We start from the raw sequence: 22,324 nt of genomic DNA on the forward strand, positions 1-22,324 counted from the left end.
TATGCAACATTAGACATTAAAGCCATACGTTGTATTCGGGGTACTCGTATACATCTTATATTCGTTGTAAGTCACACGAAACGAAAATCAATTAATTTATTCATGTGTTTCACTTATACATTTTTGCCAAAACATCAGCCTTATACATTCCATAAGACGAACCGCATAGATCCTATAAGAATGCATAAAAGGTATGTGTAACCGTTTATACATTTCATTTGACACATGATCTTCATTAACTTTTTGCAAGGCGTCTGCTTATTAGTTGACTTATACATTTTATGAATAATCAGCAATAGAAATTTGCCAAAAGGTATAAGGAGATTTCTATCCGTGCAGGTAACACAGTAGGAGAACATCCAAAATACTACATCTATGAATGTAATCAGCAAAGCTTCTATTCCATATAAAGTTGAACGATATTATAAAACCACAGACAAACAGACGTAACTCTTCATTGTGTATCTTCGTTCATGCATTTAACGGTTGATTTGAATATTATCAGTTCCGCGAACTTCTCGCCGCAGCGCTGGCATCGGATCACTTTGACGTTTCTATATAGTCTATAGAACTTTTATGCAATATTGTTTACGAGTTAGCGAGCAAGCTTGTTTTCCGCGAGAAGCCAGAGAGATGTCGTTACTGAGGTTATATGTTTTGAGATACTATGTTTTCAAGAACAAGTTTTTCAAAGAGTTACGTCTGTTTGTCTGTGATATATCTTTAACTTTTTCACGCAAACGTTCATATAAAGTTCATAACTATTTCATTACAAGTTAAACATGGAAAATAAATCAGTTTTTGGTAGGGTTAAGATATGATTTGTGTTTATCCAGATTTCTCATAAGAAGAATAAAGAAACACATGTTCATGTCTAGTGCCGTGGATATCCCTTCTATTAAACGTAATCGTTTCTATATCACACCTCACTTCTTCTCTCTCAAACCGCTCATTTCGTCCAGCTTTTGTCGCAGTTCAAGCAGTTCCCGATCCGGCACGTACCGTCCGTCGTCCACGTCGCTGCTGTGCTCACTCACCGTGAGCGTAACCCCTTCCGGCAGAGCGGCTTGCAGTACACGCAGAAAAGTGGGATACAGCGGAGCCTGGAGGTTTGCGATTTGAACATTGCGCTCGTAAGTCGTCAGTTTGTATTCGCTCTCGATGACCGCTGAAGCCGGTTTGAACTTCTGCACGTTACGCTTTTGTGGCGGCTGCGCCCAGCACTCGGCAATGTCTAGGTCCATTTTGTCGGCTACGTTGTGCACGAAGCGCTGGTAGCTCTCAAGGATCGGATAATCGTAGCCCTTGATGGTGAAATTCAGCGTATTGTGCAGCGGGTATTTGGGCCGAAGTTTCTGGAATTGAGAGGAAAAATAACAATGGAATTTTTAGTAGTTTGGTGAATGGTATTTGCAGAAACTACAGAAAGACGCCTGCAGGCATTCGAATAATAATTATCATGCACAATCGCAGATGCTCTCTTCGGTTTTGTAGACGATTTCGATATCATCGGAATTGAGTGTGCACGGAGTAAAGTTGAAGATGATACACGCATAGAGGTAACTCTAGGACCGGAAGGTCCCGAAGATATGTGCTCAACTTTTTGGCACAGCTCTGGTACTCTCTTCGGTCCCAAGCTAATCGATGCACCCCTCGAAACATAGGAAAATCTAATAACCCCTCATTTTATCTGTCAAAATTTCATAGCGAATCAAAACAAACATTGTGTAGTACTAGAATTTTGACTAGAATGGGGTGCGTTAATCGTTTGCTTGGGACCAATAGCACAAACGAAGTGACAGACGAAGCGGCTCGAAAACTTTGGTGACTAATACCAACAATCAATACGAAACTAACGATTTTAAATTGGCTCACCACTTTAGTAGCCTATTGGTCCCAAGCAAACGATTAACGTGCCCTATTCTAGTTGAAATTCTATTACTACACTATGTTTGTTTTGATTCGCTATGAAAGTTTGACAGATAACATCAGGGGTGTGTGGATTCATGCAGAACATGCAGGGGTGAGTGAAATAGCTTGGGACTGCTTGGGACCGTTGTTCTGGTACTGAGTGAGCCAAAAATAATAATGATTTTCTTCAGGACCCAGTGGTCTTAGAGTTACCTCTATGCTAATACCAACAATCAATACGAAACTAACGATTTTAAATTGGCTCACCACTTTAGTAGCCTATTGGTCCCAAGCAAACGATTAACGTACCCTATTCTAGTTGAAATTCTATTACTACACTATGTTTGTTTTGATTCGCTATGAAAGTTTGACAGATAACATCAGGGGTGTGTGGATTCATGCAGAACATGCAGGGGTGAGTGAAATAGCTTGGGACTGCTTGGGACCGTTGTTCTGGTACTGAGTGAGCCAAAAATAATAATGATTTTCTTCGGGACCCAGTGGTCTTAGAGTTACCTCTATGCTAATACCTTGTACAGACATACAAAGTTCACTGTTGTACTACCGTTGTACCATAGAGGTAACTCTAAGACCACTGGGTCCCGAAGAAAATCATTATTATTTTTGGCTCACTCAGTACCAGAACAACGGTCCCAAGCAGTCCCAAGCTATTTCACTCACCCCTGCATGTTCTGCATGAATCCACACACCCCTGATGTTATCTGTCAAACTTTCATAGCGAATCAAAACAAACATAGTGTAGTAATAGAATTTCAACTAGAATAGGGTACGTTAATCGTTTGCTTGGGACCAATAGGCTACTAAAGTGGTGAGCCAATTTAAAATCGTTAGTTTCGTATTGATTGTTGGTTGTACTGCTTTAAGCTAGTACCACAAATTGTACGTTTTGAGGTACATGATTAAAGGAGTACAACGGTACTAATTTGTATGTCTGTCTGTGGTATAACTTGCAATTTCAATTTTTCAGTGTACCACATGGCAACATCACTACTACCAACAATCAATACGAAACTAACGATTTTAAATTGGCTCACTACTTGACTAGCCTATTGGTCCCAAGCAAACGATTAACGTACCCTATTCTAGTTGAAATTCTATTACTACACTATGTTTGTTTTGATTCGCTATGAAAGTTTGACTTATCAAAACAACTATAAAAAATGAACTTTCCGGCTGAAAATATCACAGAGGGTTTTGACTCACTCTGTGCGCGAACGTCGTTTACTCAGAAGTGAGTAAAGTGCGCCTACTCACTTTTGAGTAGCCATACTTCCCACTGAAATGAGCATGCTAGACTCAATTTGAGTTGTTGCGAGTTACCTTGAATACTCGCGTATATATAATGGACAGGAATGGACTATACTAATTAATAAGTGAACCCGGTTTTACTCATTTAGGCTCTGAACCATTTGGTGGATTATTTTAACTTTTGGTTAAAATTTGACAGATGAAAAGTTATCGATTAACCCTGCTATCCGAGCATGGTTATTTCTGACAGACAAGAAGTTAAATTTTGACAACCGTGGCTCGAAAACCGGTCGATCGACAGCACGGGGATTTTCGAACATAGAAAATAACTTTCGAAATGTCACTTTTAACCACGAGTTAAATTTAACTCGGCAAATGGTTCACAGCCTTAATGAATGAAGACACTTTTCTTCAAAATGGGTAATTTTTCAATAATTAATGGGTACTTTCAAGTTAGCGTGAAACCTGTTTTCACCAGCAAAATTTGAAACTGCATCATCAAGCCTTTTTTTTCAAGATGGCTAGAAAAGGCTAAGTTTTGATAAATTTTCTCTGGTTTGGTCTACACATTTGAAACGCTTTCAAATTCAGTTTGTGAATTCTTTTGGCGCCATAGCTCTGAAGTTTTTTTTTGTCACTGTTTGAATGGATCAATACTAACTGCAATATTTGGTTAAATTGTTTGATTGGAGCCGAAAATGACTCGTCCTTCAGGTAAAAAACCTACTCGCAACCCGAGAGGACTAGGTGCGACAAGAGCGGGACAAGCTGCGGAAGATCAAGAATTCGTACCTACGGCACCCACCGGTAGGAACAGCACAGCTCGGCGACGTTCTGCATCGGAAACAAGGGAATCCCGTACGTCAACCCGATCTGCACAGGACCGTCGAAGCAATTCCGAACCCCGAGGCGTGCTCCACGAAATCTACCGGTTGCAAAATTCTGTTGGATTGTTGATCCCTAAGCTGCCGTTTGCACGAGTAATCCGCGAGGTATTGCAGCAATATAGTGGGCAAAACATGCGCATCACACCGGAATGCTTGATGGCCATGCAAGAGGCTTCGGAAATATTTCTTGTGCATTTATTCGAGGATTCCCATCTTTGCACTCTGCACCGACAAAGGGTCACGGTGACGAAAAAGGATATGCAGTTGGCGTTGGCTCTCCGGAAGCCGGTGTAGGACTTACCTCCAAGTAATCGGGCTCATACATGCTGCTGAAGTGGCGGACAACGTTGCCGGTGGCCAAAAAGCGATGGGTTATCTTCAAAGGGGGGAATATTGAACGAAGCGGGTGCACCGAGAACGAAACAAAATATTTTTAGTTAACTGCATTGTTATTTCAGATGTTCATGGCCGACTTACCTGCCGAAGCATATTTTTTCTTTTATTTTAATGTTTTTTGCTGGATTATTTACTCTTTTTTAAGTTACACTGAACTTTGCAGCACATCTCTAATGTTTGTTACCGTAAAATTGCTGTCAAAACGTCATTTGAGGTTATGTTAATTGTTTATGTAACATATATGCACAGTGGGTGAACGTTGCTTACAAAATGCGCAGATTTGAATTTTAATGCGATTTAATTTTAATTAATATGACCGAATAAATGTAACAAATAACAACACAATGAAATTAGTCCTGTTGATTGAAAGTCTATAATTTATTATCACTCTCCCATTCAAACGAAAGCCTTACATAAAGCAAGGGTATGATCCACCCCGCAGCTGATTTTCAGCACCCGGGCGCTGACGGCCACCTTGAGGGGAAAGAATTGATCCTGCTTGTGGCCGAATCCTAGACAACCGTACCGATTGTGGCCCCACATATACAGATCGTCCTGATCGTTGATTGCTCCGCAGTGTGTTAGTCCAGCTGATATGGCCCGAACCCGTACGTTGGGATTGAAATCATTCCGCCCAAACAGAGTGGCCGGGATCTGCGTTGGTCGCGGTTGATGACCCACCTCGGGACCGAAGCCTAAGATGCCATAGCCCCAGGCGAACACGTCGCCATTTTCTGAAACGATTGGAATGTCCCCTGATCTTCAATTTTGGCAATTATATCAAACGTACCGTTCAGTGCCAGACAGAAGGAACCTCCAGCAGCGATGTCCGTAATTTTGCCACACTCCTTCAGGAAGTCCAAATGAAGTGGAAAATTTATTTGAGGATTATCGTCTGAATCCGTAGCCAACTGACCGTATTCTGTGTTACCCCAACCAAAGACTTCTCCCTTATCTGTTAATATACAACACTATTTCGATTATATCGGTAACAACCGTCTATCCATCAAACTAACCGTTCAACGCCAACACCGTATCGGACGTTCCAGTAACTTTGCAGATTTTCTCCCCCTTCAGATCTCCTTCAACCGACGAAGGCGTGCTCACTAGGCCAAATGTTCCCTGTCCGGTTTGACCGTCATCGCTCCATCCACAGGAATACAAACGTCCCGATTCCGTCAGAAAGAAGCTGTGATCCTGACCGCAGTCTACCTCCACGACCGGATCGTCTTGCCTACCACCGAGGTCCTTTATCCTATTGATCACAGGCGCGTTTAAATAATCCTCATCTTTGACAATGTCCCTTCCACATTGCCCATAGGCGTTATTTCCAAAAGCATAAACTACTCCTTCCTTCCCCAGTGCCAGGTGGTGTGCCCTCCCGGCGGCCACCTTAACAATTTCGACCACCTTCTCGTTGCCTTCCACGGCGGCAAAATCAATCGGTGCCGGGTAAATCAATAGCTCGAACGGTTTCCGGTGCTGTCCACCCAGCTTGTGATACCCGATCTGTGAATCCGTGTTGATTCCCGTTCCCCAGAGGCTCTTCCCATTGCGACATTTGGCGGCGAACACGGAAAAGCCATACCCAGCGGCCACGTCCAGTATGTCTCGGTTTTCGGCGAAATTTAACCGACTCGGATGCTGCACTACATCAGTGTGCGCCTTGGCTTGCTTCTTGAGCGATGTTTGCACCCCGAGGGCACCGGTGGCGGCCAAACCCCATACGTACACTCGAGTGTCGGTCGATTTGGCGATCGGATACTCGTGCACTTGATGGAAAAGAAAATAACAAATTGAGAACAAGAATGCGGTGATTCTGGAGAATGTCCTACCTGGGATCTTTGACTGGTCTTGCCGGAGAACGGATCGCCGCGCGTGAGAAGTGTACTTACAAGCCGGTTGATATCGGACGATTTGTGCGGGAATTCTCAGAACCCGGATCATTATTATTTATAATTAGTTATTCTAGTTACTGTAAAAGCAAGTAAATGCACATTAACTTTTCAAATTGAAGCTATCAAGTTCTTGTTGTGTCGTTCTGCAGAATTCAGTGCCAACTTTTCAAAGGGGCGTAATTGCATTTGTAAACAATGACTTTCGCCTTCGATTTCTCGCGAATGAAAGCTCACTCATGGAAATGAACGACACCAACAGGTAGAGGAATGTTTCCTGTCCCAGCTAGCATTGATAATTTGGAGGGGTGGGCTTTTATTAGCGAGAAATCGACGGCTAAAGCCATTGTTTACAAAAGCAATTACGCCCCTTTGAAATGTTGGCACTGAATTGATGATGCATTAATAACAACAAAATGCAGAACTAAAATCAAAAGGAAACCGATAAGCGTTATTGTGACAGCTGTTTGTTTTCCCTTTCTCCTCTATTTCGTCGTATGGCACAGGTCTGTACGGTAACAGTTGAGCTCTCATTAATGACCTAAAACCTACCCAGTAGGGTAGTTCAAAATCTACTCTCTCTTTCGTTAAGGTGCCCCTAATAAAATTGTTATGGTTATTTTGCTTAAGGTTCAATTTACTTTGATGCTTTTTGGAAAATTTCAAAAGCAGTTTTTTCCGACGCATTATTTCAGATTGCAAAAAGCTCGCACTATTCGATTCCTTTTGATATTTTAGACAAAATGACGCAAGCTTTTTGCGTTCTAAAATAATGCGTCGGAAAAAACTGCTTTTGAAATTTTCCAAAAAGCATCAAAGTAAATTGAACCTTAACGACGTGTTCTGGGTATCTTCCAAACCATTTGTGGAAAAGTTCAATTGTTTGGGTTATCGTTCGTTTATGGTTATTTTTTATTAGGGGCAGCGAAGGTGAAAGGCGAAGTCATTATTTTTTGAAGAATCAGCAGAAAAAGCAGTTTTTTCGTTCAAACCAGAATAACGTTCATGAATGTGTGCTCATTGCATTCTACTTGCCTACCGGTATCACAGTGAACCAGACAATTAACAAATAAAGATAAAGTCACGAACGAGCTGCAATTTTCATTATGAAAAAAAAAGACGCAAGAAATGGATATTTTTTAAGCAAAATAACTTGAAAATTTAAAAGTGATCAACTCCGCATTCGCCTTATAAATTTAACATAATTTGCTTGACAATTTGTCGTTATACTCTCGTTGAAACCAGGAGGTAAGAAACCACAGAGAAAGCGGGATCTATACCATTCAAAGACTTCTCGCCTAACTTTTCAAAAGGTCCTATCTAACATTTCACTCTTTCCGAGAAAAACGAGGTTGAAGATTGACAAAATCTTTTTTGATACTATTTTAAACCAAATCAACTTTTGACATTTTTAAGACCTTTAATAGTAAAATGCGATAGTAAAATTGAAATTGAAATTATAATCTACCCGTTTCATGCATTTTTTTTTCTATGAAAACGTGAAAAATGTTACATAGGACATTTTGCTCTTGTCAAGTGTACATTGGACATGTTATATAGGACGTTTTGTTATAATCACAGTTACATAGGACATTTATGTTTTCAACATTATTTGTTTGTTTTTAAGCATTATGAGTGCATAATTTAAGTTATACGAGTTAAACGAACAATATGAGTATTGGACAATGCATCAACTTTTTTTCAACGGTATATCGCAACACTGCCCACAGATTGCTTTGGTCGATCATGAGCTGCTTTTTATTTGATAACAGTGTTATTTTAGGGGCTGTTCATTAACTACGTAGACAGCTTTTCGGTATTCTTGACCCCCGCCCCCTCCCCATGCGTAGACAATTGTCCATATTAAAATTTTAAAATTTGTATGGGCCGTGGATAATTGTCAACCATACATCTAGTTTTCACTGCAAATCCTATGTATGAGTGCTCATTGCAAGACAGCCTATATTACGTGATATAGGCTGTAATGTGAAACGGGGTATTATCATAGAGGTAACTCTAAGACAAGTAGGTCCCGAAGAAACGTGCTCAACTTTTTGGCTCACCTCTGGTACTATCTTCGGTCCCAAGCTTGTCGAATCACCCCTCGAAACATAGGAAAAACCAATAACCCCTCATTTTATCTGTCAAACTTTCATAGCGAATCAAAACAAACATTGCGTAGTACTAGAATTTCGACTAGAATAGGGTACGTTAATCGTTTGCTTGGGACCAATAGGCTACTAAAGTGGTGAGCCAATTTAAAATCGTTAGTTTCGTATTGATTGTTGGTATTATCATAGAGGTAACTCTAAGACAAGTAGGTCCCGAAGAAACGTGCTCAACTTTTTGGCTCACCTCTGGTACTATCTTCGGTCCCAAGCTTGTCGAATCACCCCTCGAAACATAGGGAAAACCAATAACCCCTCATTTTATCTGTCAAACTTTCATAGCGAATCAAAACAAACATTGCATAGTACTAGAATTTCGACTAGAATAGGGTACGTTAATCGTTTGCTTGGGACCAATAGGCTACTAAAGTGGTAAGCCAATTTAAAATCGTTAGTTTCGTATTGATTGTTGGTATTATGGATTAATAAAATTTAACACAAATATAATGAACACATTTCTAGATAAACAGTAAAATGTCCTATATGCATTGATCGATTCTCTTCCGTTAATAACTCAGCTGTAAAAGCTTTCCCTATTGTGTTTGACGTTTTGGATGCTAGATAAGAACCTCCTTTATCAAACTATTTTGTAAAATTAACGCAAAATCTGTTTGCATTGCAGTGGTTATCAAAACAGATAGTCCATGAAGAGAATCGATCAAAGCAGATAGGACCATTTGAAATGTTCATCGAGATTTAATCATTCTCTCTCTGTCTTCTCTCGCTCTCTCTCGCTCTCTCTCACACTCTCGCTTTCTCGCTCGATCTGTATCGTACTCATACGCTCACTGTATCTAGCACTGCCAAGAATACTGTTTGCGCTAGATCATATTCGTGGGTGTAAGTCCTGCGGCCCGGTCATATCAAAGCAGGATCTAACGTCTCCAGGTAGTTAGAGCAACCGTAACGGTCGTTGTCATTTGCGCGACTATTTTAACAGCGTACAGCGCTCTCATTTTAGTTTAGTCACTCTTCTCCACACCGGTCGCTGCTATCGCGGTTATCAATTTACTCGCCGTAGTCCGTACCGGTAGTGAGCATTTTGATAAGTCTACGAATAGCAACCTTTCTCCCGCGCTGCTATCGCGCTGCTAAATTTGGTAACGCGCTTCTCACCGAGAAGCCGACTGCTATTTTAGTTACTCGTATGGCAACCCCCGATACGGTAGCTGCGCTATGATGAGGGCTGCTAAAATGAGTTTAGCAGCGTACCGTTACGGTTGCTCAGTAGTCATGAAGACAATTCTCCCCTCCGTCGATGCCACTCCGTTCGTTTAACAAACCACTAAACGATTCAAACCCTCGAATGCTGCCTTTTGCACGCGATAATAAAGCGGCGTCTGTGTTCTAAAAAAGAAAATCTCAGCGACATTCACTACCCCTCTCGAGACGCTCCTATCCTACCTTCTTCCAATATTTTGAAGTATACGTTTTTGTCCCGTCCAAACACAGTCAGCTGTTCCGTTTACCACGGTATTCCCGCGTGCAAATCCAGTGTGTGTTGTTCTCTGGGTTGGTCCACGTTCATCCGTATCGCAGCACATTCGGCAGGAGGAGTCTGAAAATTTATTGTTTATTGTTATCCTTTCTCCAATCAACAGCAAACACATCGCATTGGAATCAGCTGTGATAGATGTAGTGGTTGCCAGAAAACTTTATTTTTCACTCAACGTTTTGACAACTATGTTGACACGCTGAAACACCTTCTGACACCCAAAAACACCGAAGAAACACAATAAGCACGGACACAAGGTGGCAGAGTGACTTACCCCCTGGTAGCAACGCATCAGACGGTTGCTATTTCGAATAAACGTCAAAAGTTTGTTTTGCCGGTGTGGAAAACGGTAACTTAAATTATGACTCTGATAGCAACGACCGGTGTGGAGATGAGTGATTAAGCCAAAATGGAAACGCTGTGCGTAAGTAAAATAGTGCCGCAAATGGCAACGACTGGTACGGTTGCTCTAAAGAGTTCAATTTTATTTGCAATTAATAATGTCACAAAACTATGCATAGGAGGCATCACTGCACTGCAAGCCACTTTTTATTGTTGTGTCATAGGATCTATTCTAATGTTTTATGCGTGCAACAAATTACATCGTGATGAAGTTTGATTCTAATGTAACGTTAGGTTCTGTTGTCATTAGATGTATTCTGATGTTTTATGCGTGCAACAAATTACATCGTGATGAAGTTTGATTCTACACAGCAAAAAAAAAAATGTAATATCGATCAATGTAATTCAAGCTGATGTATGAAATAATGATGTAGGGTATACGTCCCTAACCTCGGTCTAATATGCAGCCATCGATTACGTTTTTAATCATAACTCATCAATTAATTTACCTGCAAACGATATTCTACTGCTAAATGGTATGCTTAGATATGCTTATTATGTCGTTTGCTACCAGAAACCACGAAAAGTTGAAAAACTTACTTTTTTTGAGACAATAACTCACCAGGGAAATGTATGTAATGTGGGAAGATCGAGTAGCCCCTCGGTGTAACTTGCGAAAAATTCAGTTCTCACCCAACCGTTACACAAAGTGTCTCGCGTGTGCGCGTTGTATTAATTAATTTGATAATAAAGTTACTTTTTCCGATATTCTCTCAACTCTAAACCCTTCCGTCTTACATGGGGGCTCGTCCGGGAAGGAGAGTTGTTGAGACAGTGAACGCGATGTGATTTAATTTCGCTTAAATTAATCACAAGAAGTACGACGCAAATCGCATTCAAGATGGCGGAACAAATAGACCTATTATGTGAGACGTTCACGAAGGTCGGAATCATGCGAGAGTGCGAAAAACGAGGATTGCCGAGCACCGGCAATAAAAAGGCTATGGCGAAGCGGATCATCGATCATGACGCGACGATGACTGCTATCGAGGAAGAAAAGGCAGACGATGATGGTGTTCGTGTCACCAAAGGCGAGGTGAAGGACAACAGCCAACATGACGATGATTCCGAAGGAGAAAACGACGACGAGAGCCGAAATACTGCCGACGAAGAGGACGCACTCACCGACGACGACGGTGACAGTGACGACGCGGAATTCTTTACACCAAAAACGAAGACGGCGAGAACGACGTCAACACCGAAGCCAGCCAGACGCCCATCCCCGGAGCAACGACCGTACTCGTTTCGGGATGTTGAAGACAGTATTGAGGCTTTCGGAGCCGACGAGGGACAGGATGTGAAGATGTGGATGAACCAGTTTGAGGCTATGTCGAAAACGGCTTGCTGGAACGCCGACCAGAAGCTGATTATGTGCCGAAAGAAGTTGGTTGGCACAGCACGACGATTTGTGTTTTCCCAACGCGATATGACGACGTTCCGAAAGGTGAAAGATGCCCTGATTCGTGAGTTTTCTCCATTCGTACGAGCGAGCGACGTACACCGTACGTTGGCTGGACGCAAGAAGAAGCCTACGGAATCAACACGCGATTACATTTATGAAATGCAACGGATTGCCCTGCCGATCGACCTCGACGAAGCTAGTGTGTGTGAATACATCGTCGATGGCATAACGAACGACGAGTTTCATCGATCCCTGCTGTACGGAGCACACACCGTCCGAGAGCTGAAGGCGAAGTTGCTGAATTTCGAGAAGGCGCAGAAAAAAGCCGAACCGAAGCCGAAGTTTGACGACGCCGCCGGCAGGAAGAAAGAACGTCAAAAGCAGGACTCGACGAAACAAAGCAGCAAATCTGAAGCGAAGAGGCGTTGCTTCAATTGCGGTGATGCTTCCCACGTTGCGAACGAGTGCCCTCAGAAGAGTGACGGACCGAAGTGCTTCGGGTGTAATTCTTTCGGTCATCTGTCAAAGGACTGCAGCGCGAAGAAGAAAGACGGTGATAAAAAAGCAGCTTCGAAAGTAAACGTGCTGCAAAACGTAAACATTGGCAAACCACGTGTGATGATCAAGTTGTTCGGTCGCGAAATTTCTGCGATTATCGATACCGGGAGTGAACTATCGTTGATCCGTAAAGATTTGTGGAAGGAGCTGTCGAAAACCGGTGCACGTATGGAAAAGTCGACAATGAAAGTGCGCGGGTACGGCGGGGAAGTGAGCGTTGTTTGCGGAGAGGCAAATCTCAATGCCGTCATTGAAGATGATGATTATGTGATTCGTTTCTACGTTGTGCCGGTTGACGCGATTGACATGCAGCTTCTGATTGGAATGGATTTCCTTAATGGTGTTGATTATTCGATCACACCTGACGGTGCGCGAGTGAAGAAGTATCCACCGATAACCGAAGAATCGGAACAGTGCGAAGCCAAGTGGATTCGTCGCGTTGAAGAGTTCGTAGGGGAAAATGAAATAACGGTCCCGTATCAGTATCGCGACGAAGTTGTGGAAATAGTTGAGAACTATAAGCCGAAGGATTCAGTGGTTGCAGCAAACAAATTGACGATTAACTTGAAGGATAATGATGTCGTTTGTGAAAATCCACGGCGCTTGGCCCAGCTGGAAAAAGATGTGGTGAAGAAGCAGGTTGGTGAATGGATTGAAAATGGAATAATCCAGCCATCCGAAAGTGAGTACGCGAGTCCAGTTGTGGTCGTTCCGAAGAAGGACGGGTCATATCGTGTATGTGTCGACTACCGCGAGATAAACAAGAAGGTTGTGCGTGACAAATTCCCGATGCCGAACGTAGAGGAACAAATCGATCGGCTGTCGGATGCCCGTGTTTATACCACGCTCGATTTGAAGAATTCGTACTTTCATGTGCCGGTAGATGAAAATAGCCGGAAATACACCGCGTTCGTAACTAGTGACGGACAATACGAGTTCCTTCGCGCTCCTTTCGGATTGTGTACCAGTGGTAACGCGTTCGGTCGGTTCATCGCGACGGTGTTCAAGGATTTGATTAACGATGGAACGGTTATGGCGTTTGTGGACGATGTAATAATCCCGTCCGAAAATGAAGAAGAAGGACTAAAAGTGTTGAAGCGAGTGTTGGAAGTAGCAGCGAATGCCGGGCTGCAGTTTAACTGGAAGAAGTGTGTATTCCTTCAGCGTCGTGTCGAGTATCTCGGCTACACCATTCACGATGGCCAGGTGCAGCCAGCTCCTGCGAAGGTTGAAAAGCTTTTGCAGTTCCCGCAGCCGTCAACAGTAAAGCAGCTGCAACGTTTTTACGGATTAGCCAGCTACTTCAGGAAGTTTGTTCCGGCGTTTGCAAGTATCGCTCGTCCGTTGTCAGGTATGTTGAAAAAGGGAAATTCTTTTCATTTTGACGATGTAGCGGTGAAAGCCTTCAACCGTATCAAGGAGATCCTTGCAAGCTTCCCGGTGTTGCGCATTTTTCACCCTGACGGCGAGATTGAAGTTCATACCGATGCCAGCAAGGAAGCGTTGGCAGGTATCCTGATGCAACGAGCGAAGGATGATGGGAAGTTCCACCCCTGCTATTTCTACAGCCGTTTAACCAGCGGCTCCGAGAAGAATTATCATTCATTCGAGCTGGAGACGTTAGCTGTTGTGGAATCCGTGAAGAAATTTCGGTGTTACCTGCTAGGTCATCGGTTCAAGATCGTTACGGATTGCATGGCCTTTAAGGATTCCATGTCCAAGAAGAAGTTGAATGCTCGAATTGCACGGTGGGTAGTAGACTTAGCCGAATTCGACTTCGAAGTGGAACATCGTCGAGGAGAGAAGCTGCCTCACGTGGATGCGCTCTCGCGAGCAAGTGTAATGGTCGTGTCTGCACCGATTGTCGCAAAGGTGCGTGCGGCACAGAACAACGACGACGAAGCGAAGGCGATTTCAGCTGCGCTGGAACAAGGTGATAAATCCAGCAACTGCAGTGTCTACAATGGTGTCCTGTACGAAGGTGATGGCGAGTCCAGGCGGTTGTACGTACCGGAATCTATGGCGGCCGAGATCATCCGATCGGCTCATGAACAGGGTCATTTTGGAGTTAAGAAGACGAAGGAGCGGATCAGTGCCGATTACTTCATACCAGGAATCGAAGAAAAGGTCAAGCGTTGCATTGCAACATGCGTCGCTTGCATCGTAGGTGAAAAGAAAAGAGGGAAGCCTGAGGGAGAGTTACATCCGATCCCAAAGGGCGACGTTCCGTTGGATACCTTTCATGTCGACCATCTGGGACCGATGCCGTCAACCAGGAAGGCGTACAACTATATCCTGACGGTCATCGACGGCTTTACCAAGTTCGTATGGCTATTCCCGACGAAGTCAACGACCGCTGAAGAAGCCATCCGGAAGCTACGAATCATCACCGATACCTTCGGTAACCCGAGAAGGATTATATGCGATCGAGGAGCAGCTTTCACATCGGGGCTGTTCACAAGATTCTGTGAGGATGAGAACATCGAGCTTCATAAGATTGCCACTGGCGTTCCCCGAGGCAATGGGCAAGTGGAACGAGTTCATAGGATCATTATTCCGATGATCGCCAAGATGTCCGTCGATAGACCTGAAGAGTGGTTCAAGCAAGTTACTGCCGTTCAGAAATGCTTGAATAGTAGTTGGCAGAGAGCGATTGAAATGACACCCTTCCAATTATTGACCGGCGTAAAGATGCGCACCAAAGAGGACCAAATTCTTCATGAACTACTGCAGAAGGAGTTACAAAGTACCTTCGAGGAGGAAAGGAGTGAGCTGAGGAAGATTGCACAGGAGGGTATCCAGAAGATGCAAGAGGAAAATCGTAAACATTACAATCTACGCAGGAAGCCGGCTGAGAAGTATCAAGTTGGAGATCTAGTGGCGATACCGAAAACCCAATTTGGTATTGGTCAGAAGGTGAAGCCAAAGTTCTTTGGACCGTACGAGATCGCCGCTGTACTCCCCAACGATCGTTACGAAGTACGGAAGATAGACGACGAGACCGAAGGACCGAAGAAGACATCATCTGCTGGCGACTGTATCAAGCCGTGGGCACTTCCGGGTCGGAAGTAGTGTCAGGAGAGGCCGTGTGGGAAGATCGAGTAGCCCCTCGGTGTAACTTGCGAAAAATTCAGTTCTCACCCAACCGTTACACAAAGTGTCTCGCGTGTGCGCGTTGTATTAATTAATTTGATAATAAAGTTACTTTTTCCGATATTCTCTCAACTCTAAACCCTTCCGTCTTACATGTAATATGGGTCTATTGTCCCCAAATTGGGTCTATTTATGGATGCAACTTCGTCCTATCTTGTTTGATCCTCAAAAAAACGCTCTTGGTAACGTTTTCTGATGTATATTTTTTTATCACTATCACTGTTAACTTAATGCTCTTCATTCCTCAAAACATTTCACAGAGAAAATTTTACGAAAACTACATTAAATCACTCAAATTAAAAATTAAAAATTAAAAATTTCGCTTATCGTCTTTCGACCGCAGAATAGCGAAATCAAAACATTGTGATGTTCATTATACAGGTTTGGCAGAAAAAATCTTCCTTCCTGTTCGTTCCTTATCATCCAAATGCAAACCACATTGTTGACGTTACTCTTATTGCTATATGCTGTCAAATGAATTTCATGGGCCATAGTTAGGAACATAGAAAAGAAATGTGTCCCTAAAGTTGGGTCCATGATTTACTTGTGAAAACGTTGTTAAACAATTAAAAGAAACATAAAATATTCAAACAGCAACTGTAAGTTTTACGTCTAGTGTGTATTATCAGGTAATTCCATTCAATAAATGCCATAATCAGGCCATTTGATGATCGTCAGTCAACCTTCCCATCTTAACCTTATAAGTCATGGCGGCTAAAAACTCCGAACAGAGTGATATTCTCAACCAGTTTTATTACTTACGAGAGCTGAAAATGTATTGAAATGTTGTGATATAAATTGATTTGTGTGTGGTACACATTTATGAACCATCAGTGATCAATATTTTCCTTATTTTTTGTGTAATATTCCTTAATTAATTATTTATTTGCGTGATAGGCCGAATGAAAGGACTAGACCCACATTACATACCGTAACCCTAATAGCAAAATACAGGTACAATATTACATCAATGGATGTAATTTTGTTCGCAAAATCGATGTACATCGTACAATGTGATATTACACAATCGATGGATTGACCTGGTTGCAGCAGTTTCGATGTAATATTCAATAACTTTTTTTGCTGTGTAATGTAACGTTTGGTTCTGTTGTCATTGGATGTATTCTGATGTCAAATTTTACATCGTCAATACGTTTGATTCTGATGTAACGTTTGAGGCTAATGTATTTTTATGTACTTGGACGTCACACTGAAGTCTGAATACATTAAGGGTACAGCAATACACGTTAAAATTAAATGTATTGAAGATTTCTGCTGATGTTTCCTACATTACAATTTCTATTCGGGATGTCAGAAGGGTCTAACTCGAAACGTAAACAATGACTTCTAGGGGCATCCCACTCTAAACTATAGCTCTAGTATCAATTAAGTATTTCCAAGTATCTGATAAGTATTCTGAAGTATTTTAAGTATTTTAAGTTTTTTATTTTTTTTAATCGTAGTAACCGGTTTCTAATGTTGTTATTTGTTGTTGTATTTTCCGTCAATGTATTACTTCAATCTGTTAAATTAAATGAAGTAGTGTAATCATGTTTAAGAGTAAGTTCTTTAATTCTACTTATGAAATAGATCATCAAAACACAATTTTCTTTCAGCGAACCAGTTGGAGCAGGGACTGCTGTTGGATCGAGAATTTATCCGATCAGAATTATTTGATTTCGACCTGGCTGATATCAAACTTTTAAATTATATTGCTTAACTGGAGGTTAATGATGCCGTTGTCGTCCAGACTCGCAACCAGATTCCAAACTGACCTTCCTAACCTACCAGACTGAACTGCCATAATAAAAGTGTATGTTGGACGGAATTTCGGCTAAGAATTACCGCAAGCTGCATGAGTATGGAATTATTGACTAGGATACTAGGAATACGCTCGTTATTTGTCAGAGGGCAATAGAAACACAATGAAGCATAACTGCTTTGCATTTGAAATGATTGCAATTGCCACTGGTGGCCGTATCGTGTCGCGTTTTGAGGGTGAGGGAGTTGAATGAGTATCCTGATAGTAGCCGAAAGATTTATGTGAAATCAACTTGATTTTCAACTTTTAGGCATTGAAACCAGTAAGAATAAGAAGGAAGATATTAATCTGTTCTGTAATAATAATTAATTTCAAACCATTGATATACCCAATACAACGATGTACTTCAAAAACGTAGCTTATTTTTTCTCATTTCGTGTAAAATAATCTTAAAATAAAATAAATGAATTTATTTCGAGGTTAACACAGCGATTCGGAGGTTAACACAAAGCGGATATGTTGGTTCATCATGTTCAGGCTTAATAATAACCCGCATAAACAATAACCATAAGATGCGCCTAACCACTAATTCGATATATCATCCCAATTTTATGTGGTATGGTCACACCATCTAAGATATCGTCAGTATATGGTACCCGTTTATTAGGGAAGCCTTAACTAGGAGAGCATCGAAGGTTCCAATTCCCAGGAAATGTGATTCACTTCTACAATAAACTCATTCGGCGGAAATCTAGGAGATGTGGTTTGCCATAAGAACGGATGGTGCGGAAAGCTTTCACAACTTCGTATTCAGCTTCAATCAGCGTAAATTCCTGAAATTATCGTCCCACGGTCAAGATCCTAATGGAGGGAAAATCCATCCACATGTCATTCAAAGGAAGAATAAGGAGCTATTTGGAAAGTTATTGGGCCTTATCACGGGTGTCACTACACGGTGATAAGGAAGTGATACTCATAATAAGAGCCGTGATTGCCGTACAAATCAAATGGGAATCACTTCACCGTGACGACAAGTGACAAGTTTTCACCGTGAAGTGACATCCGTAATAAACCCCTATTATAAAAAAGTGCATTTGAAAGCAAATCCTCGAAACAAATTTGTCTATCCAAAAACCATCTATCGATAAGGTTTTTGGATAGACAAATTTGTTTCGAGGATTTGCTTTCAAATTCACTTTCTTTTACAATAACTTTTCAAATAGCTCCTTATTCTTCCTTTGAATGTTTGGCAATGTAGTATTCCTTGAATCAAAACGGTCTCCTCTTCGATTCCTACACAAATGGAATAAATTTAAAAATAAAAGTTGCATTTTTAAATACGCACACACAAAATCCCAGATGACACCGGGTAAATAAACAACGAAATCTGTCTATAGCAACGGTGGTAACAAACTAGAGCTAAATATTTCTTAAGTATTTTTAAGTATTTTCAGGTATCTTAGATATCAGTAAGAACTTTCTGAGTATAATGCGAGAAATACAAAGTTTAGAGTGGGATGCTAGGTGGGATGCCCCTAGACTTGAATCGTCGGTTTCTTACGAATGGCTACATACCCACTCAAACTAACTAAATCATCTGACAGAGAAATGTTTTTTTTCTTCTATGAGCTAGTGTAATCAAATTCCGTGGGTGTGTGGTCATGCAAGAAATCGACGTTCAAAGTCATTGTTTACGTTTCGAGTTATACCCTGCCGGCGCCGGTGGTGTAGTGGTAAGCGTGACTGCTTATTTCTAACACCCCAATGGGTCTGGGTTCAATCCCAGCCGAGGTCGGTGGGATTTTTCTGAGGCATAAAAATCTCTGGTTACGTCTTCCTTCGGAAGGGAAGTAAAGCCGTTGGTCCCGGCCCATGTGCGTTGAATGGGTGCGATATCCTACGCAGGTGTGGAAGCTGCCTTTCTGCACATTCGATTGCCGTCAATGGATGGCAATCGATGTCCGTCGGTGATTGGCACTAGATTGCGGAACAGAGACCGACGTTAAATAAAGGAAATAAGAAGAAGAAGAAGAGTTATACCCTTTTGAAATGTTTCCCCTGAACTCGTAACCAAGACGAATAATATTATGCTATATATTTATTGTAGGAATTATCGTTGCTCATTTTTTATCAATACGTTATAATTTTAATGAATAAAACCAGAAAAATATCAAAAGTCTAGTTGAAACAAGAAAACACCTAGGAAATATAGTAAATACCATGCCATAGTAAAACATTACAGAACATAGTAAATACAACAATTATTTCATAGTAGAATCAACCAAAGCCAAACAAAAACTTTTTTAAATTTCTGGCTAGTAATGCATGGTAATTTTTATCGAAATGCGATAAACATAAAAGGAATTGTCGTAATTTAAACAGTTTTATTAAAAGTGGGAAATAAACATAGTTTTTCTTGTACAAATTAATATACAATTAAGGCCAGCGATGAAGTTTGTATGTCATAGCCACATTTTTTAAACACTACGTACATCCAACTAATCCTGACAGTTTCAAGCATAACTCTTGCCATGGGTGAGTCTCATTAGCAAATCCAGCGCCCACTTGGGTTGATCCTTCGGCACCATATGGCCGGCGTTGCGCACCAGCACCTCCACCAAATGGCCGGCTTCCTTGGCGTACCCCGCAATCTCACCGTCCACCTTCCATATGTAGCGTGGCGCTTTCTTGTACTGCTCCCGCTCCGGGAAGTTCAACTTCTGCACATAGTTCATAGTCAACGGGTAGGCCACAATGATATCCAACTGACCGTTATAGATGACCACGCGGTAGGTATTCAACAGTTCTTCCAAATACGGAACCACCGAGTTCATCACGTCCAGCTTCAGATGTTCCTCGACTTTGTTTTCCGTATCCAGTTCGTGGAAGGTGTTATTTCCGACATGGATCGCCTTTCGCGTTTCCGGCAGCTCTAGAAACTTGACCATGTAGTCATCCTTTGGATCCGGTTTTGTTTGCAGATAGTTGAAGTATGTCTCGAAACCGGATACATTCTTGAAGAGTGATCCACTATGATACATGTCTCCGTTGATCAGGGCATCGAACGCATCAAACGCGCAGTTCATGTCCCCTTTGGTTATACAGTCTCGGCCTTTCTTTTCATACTCGTGGAATTCATCGCGAGCATTAGAATCGATTAATCCCAGCTGGTAAAGGTAGTCACCGTAGACAAGCTGATGGAATGGATCACACAATCCATTGCCGATGGCCAGCCCTTTAAGGTTAATCTTGACCTTGGCGTTGTCGTTATGGCGGTGAATGGCATGCGACACAGCTGGAACATACTTTCCGCCGTACGATTCACCGGTTACGAAGAACTTACGATTCTGAAGTTCTGGGAATAGCTGGAAGAACTGCACCAGTGCGTTGTGGAGGTTGTTTCCCACATGGGTCTCATTGGTGCTGTAGCCTTCGTCATGATCGGTAAAGCTGAACCCCGTACCAACCGGGTTATCGAAGTAGATCAGATGATGATTCAGATGCCATGAGTACTTCCTTGGATGCAGATTCAGTTTCGAATCGACGGAGAATGGGCCATTTTCGGTGAAAAGTCCATACATCGACGACGCACCGGGACCTCCCTGCAGCCAGATGACTACCGGTGCGTCCTTTTGGGCATCGTTTTGAGCCGCAAAGTACCAGAAGAAGAGATTTGAGTTGAGCTTCTCGTCTACGGTCAGATAACCCGAGTAGCTTTCGATGTTCGCTGGGATGGCAGTGCTGTCTACTTTCGCCGAATTGCGTCCGGCTTCGATAGAGCCATTATTGATGAAGGGCGTCAGATATAGGGCATCTCCAACGTCTTCGGTGCTGCTGAGGGACGCGGTACGATACTTTTGCAGATGCTGGTACTGGGGATACGGGTTGACGAATAAGCGAGCACTGGCAGTTCCGATCAGCAGTACGATCGCTGCAAACAGCCCGCATAAATGCGCTTGCATTTTGGTGTTGCTGCTGTTCGATGTTAATCACTGTACACAGTATAATCAATGAGAGCGCACAGGGATAATTGAATTACTCAAACGTATGATTCTGGAAGACCGAATTGGGAACGCGTTCGCACGAATCGAAGAATAAAAGGAAACTGATGAAGCGCAGTTCGGTTTCGAACGTTGAAAGCAGGCAGACAGCAGAACGCATAGGTAGATCCCTATTTTAAGCATATACATATGCACATATATTTTAACGGTTTCTGTAAACGGTAAGTTAGGCTGAGATTTTTGAGAAAAATATTAGTTTCTATTGAAGTTAACAGGTACCAAGTCCTCACCCTAAAATTCCTGACTTTCCTGAGGCATTGGTCAGTAAAGGGTGTTTCATTCTGGAAAAAGATTGATATTTTTGATAGGCCACCCCCTAGTTCAGTTCATTAAACAAAAACAAACATCTGTGCAAAGAATCAGCTAAATTGGTCAACTTTAAGAGGTGGCGCCAACGATTTCAATTTTGTTCGGGATTTTCGTCAAATTAGTATGGAAGAAAATGATGACCCACTAAAATCATTCTAACTTTTTTCCTAATGTACCGATTTGCATGAAATTTAAAATATGTTACACTTAAAACTATAATAAACAACTTTGTTGAAGACTGCAAGTCGATTTGATGCTTTAGAAAACAGAAATTGGCTTTCGGAACTCAGATTGCAGATAAACCTTGATTTGAGCAGAAAAGCAGGTATGCTGATAGGGCATATTTCATAGTATGCTTTGCAAGATTTTTTTTTACCTCAATGTTTATAAACATATTGTGCTGGCATCTCTGGATACAATAATGTCATGGAGTTTAGAAGTGATACGGAGAAGTGGTTGATCGGTCAGCTCATTACCAGGTTCACCGGTGGAAAACTTCCGAGTAACTGAGAAGTACTACAGCTCTTCTTTTTTCATCGCGCACAATCTCGCTACGCAGAGAGGATTTCAAGGAGTCAAGCGAAGCCAGAAATAAGTATGTATCTGAAATCGCTCCACAACTTGAGATCAAGTAAAGGGAAGAAAGCGTGGACCTT

The 22,324-nt window shown here is 42.0% G+C and overlaps 3 protein-coding genes across 3 annotated transcripts; all 3 read right to left on the bottom strand.

Annotated features, from left to right (window-relative positions):
• Positions 1 to 881: 881 nt before the first annotated feature.
• Positions 882 to 4,770, bottom strand: mRpL48 (mitochondrial ribosomal protein L48). Its single transcript, XM_065236978.1, has 3 exons — positions 4,545 to 4,770; positions 4,369 to 4,443; positions 882 to 1,355 (listed from the first exon to the last, which is right to left on the bottom strand). Exons 1-3 carry the CDS (start codon positions 4,554 to 4,556, stop codon positions 927 to 929), a joined length of 516 nt encoding a protein of 171 aa, XP_065093050.1. The 5' UTR covers positions 4,557 to 4,770; the 3' UTR covers positions 882 to 926.
• Positions 4,771 to 4,846: 76 nt separating this feature from the next.
• LOC135713722 (RCC1-like G exchanging factor-like protein) lies at positions 4,847 to 6,487 on the bottom strand. Its single transcript, XM_065236943.1, has 4 exons — positions 6,299 to 6,487; positions 5,480 to 6,235; positions 5,254 to 5,418; positions 4,847 to 5,197 (listed from the first exon to the last, which is right to left on the bottom strand). Exons 1-4 carry the CDS (start codon positions 6,408 to 6,410, stop codon positions 4,860 to 4,862), a joined length of 1,371 nt encoding a protein of 456 aa, XP_065093015.1. The 5' UTR covers positions 6,411 to 6,487; the 3' UTR covers positions 4,847 to 4,859.
• A 13,280-nt stretch (positions 6,488 to 19,767) lies between these two features.
• Positions 19,768 to 21,273, bottom strand: LOC135713720 (venom serine carboxypeptidase). Its single transcript, XM_065236941.1, has one exon. It carries the CDS (start codon positions 21,258 to 21,260, stop codon positions 19,812 to 19,814), a length of 1,449 nt encoding a protein of 482 aa, XP_065093013.1. The 5' UTR covers positions 21,261 to 21,273; the 3' UTR covers positions 19,768 to 19,811.
• Between the last annotated feature and the right edge of the window lie 1,051 nt (positions 21,274 to 22,324).

Source organism: Ochlerotatus camptorhynchus, unplaced genomic scaffold (genome assembly GCF_037179485.1).
Source record: "Ochlerotatus camptorhynchus isolate MF236.1 unplaced genomic scaffold, CSIRO-AGI_Acam_v1.1 ptg000577l, whole genome shotgun sequence".
Classification (NCBI taxonomy): domain Eukaryota; kingdom Metazoa; phylum Arthropoda; class Insecta; order Diptera; family Culicidae; genus Ochlerotatus; species Ochlerotatus camptorhynchus.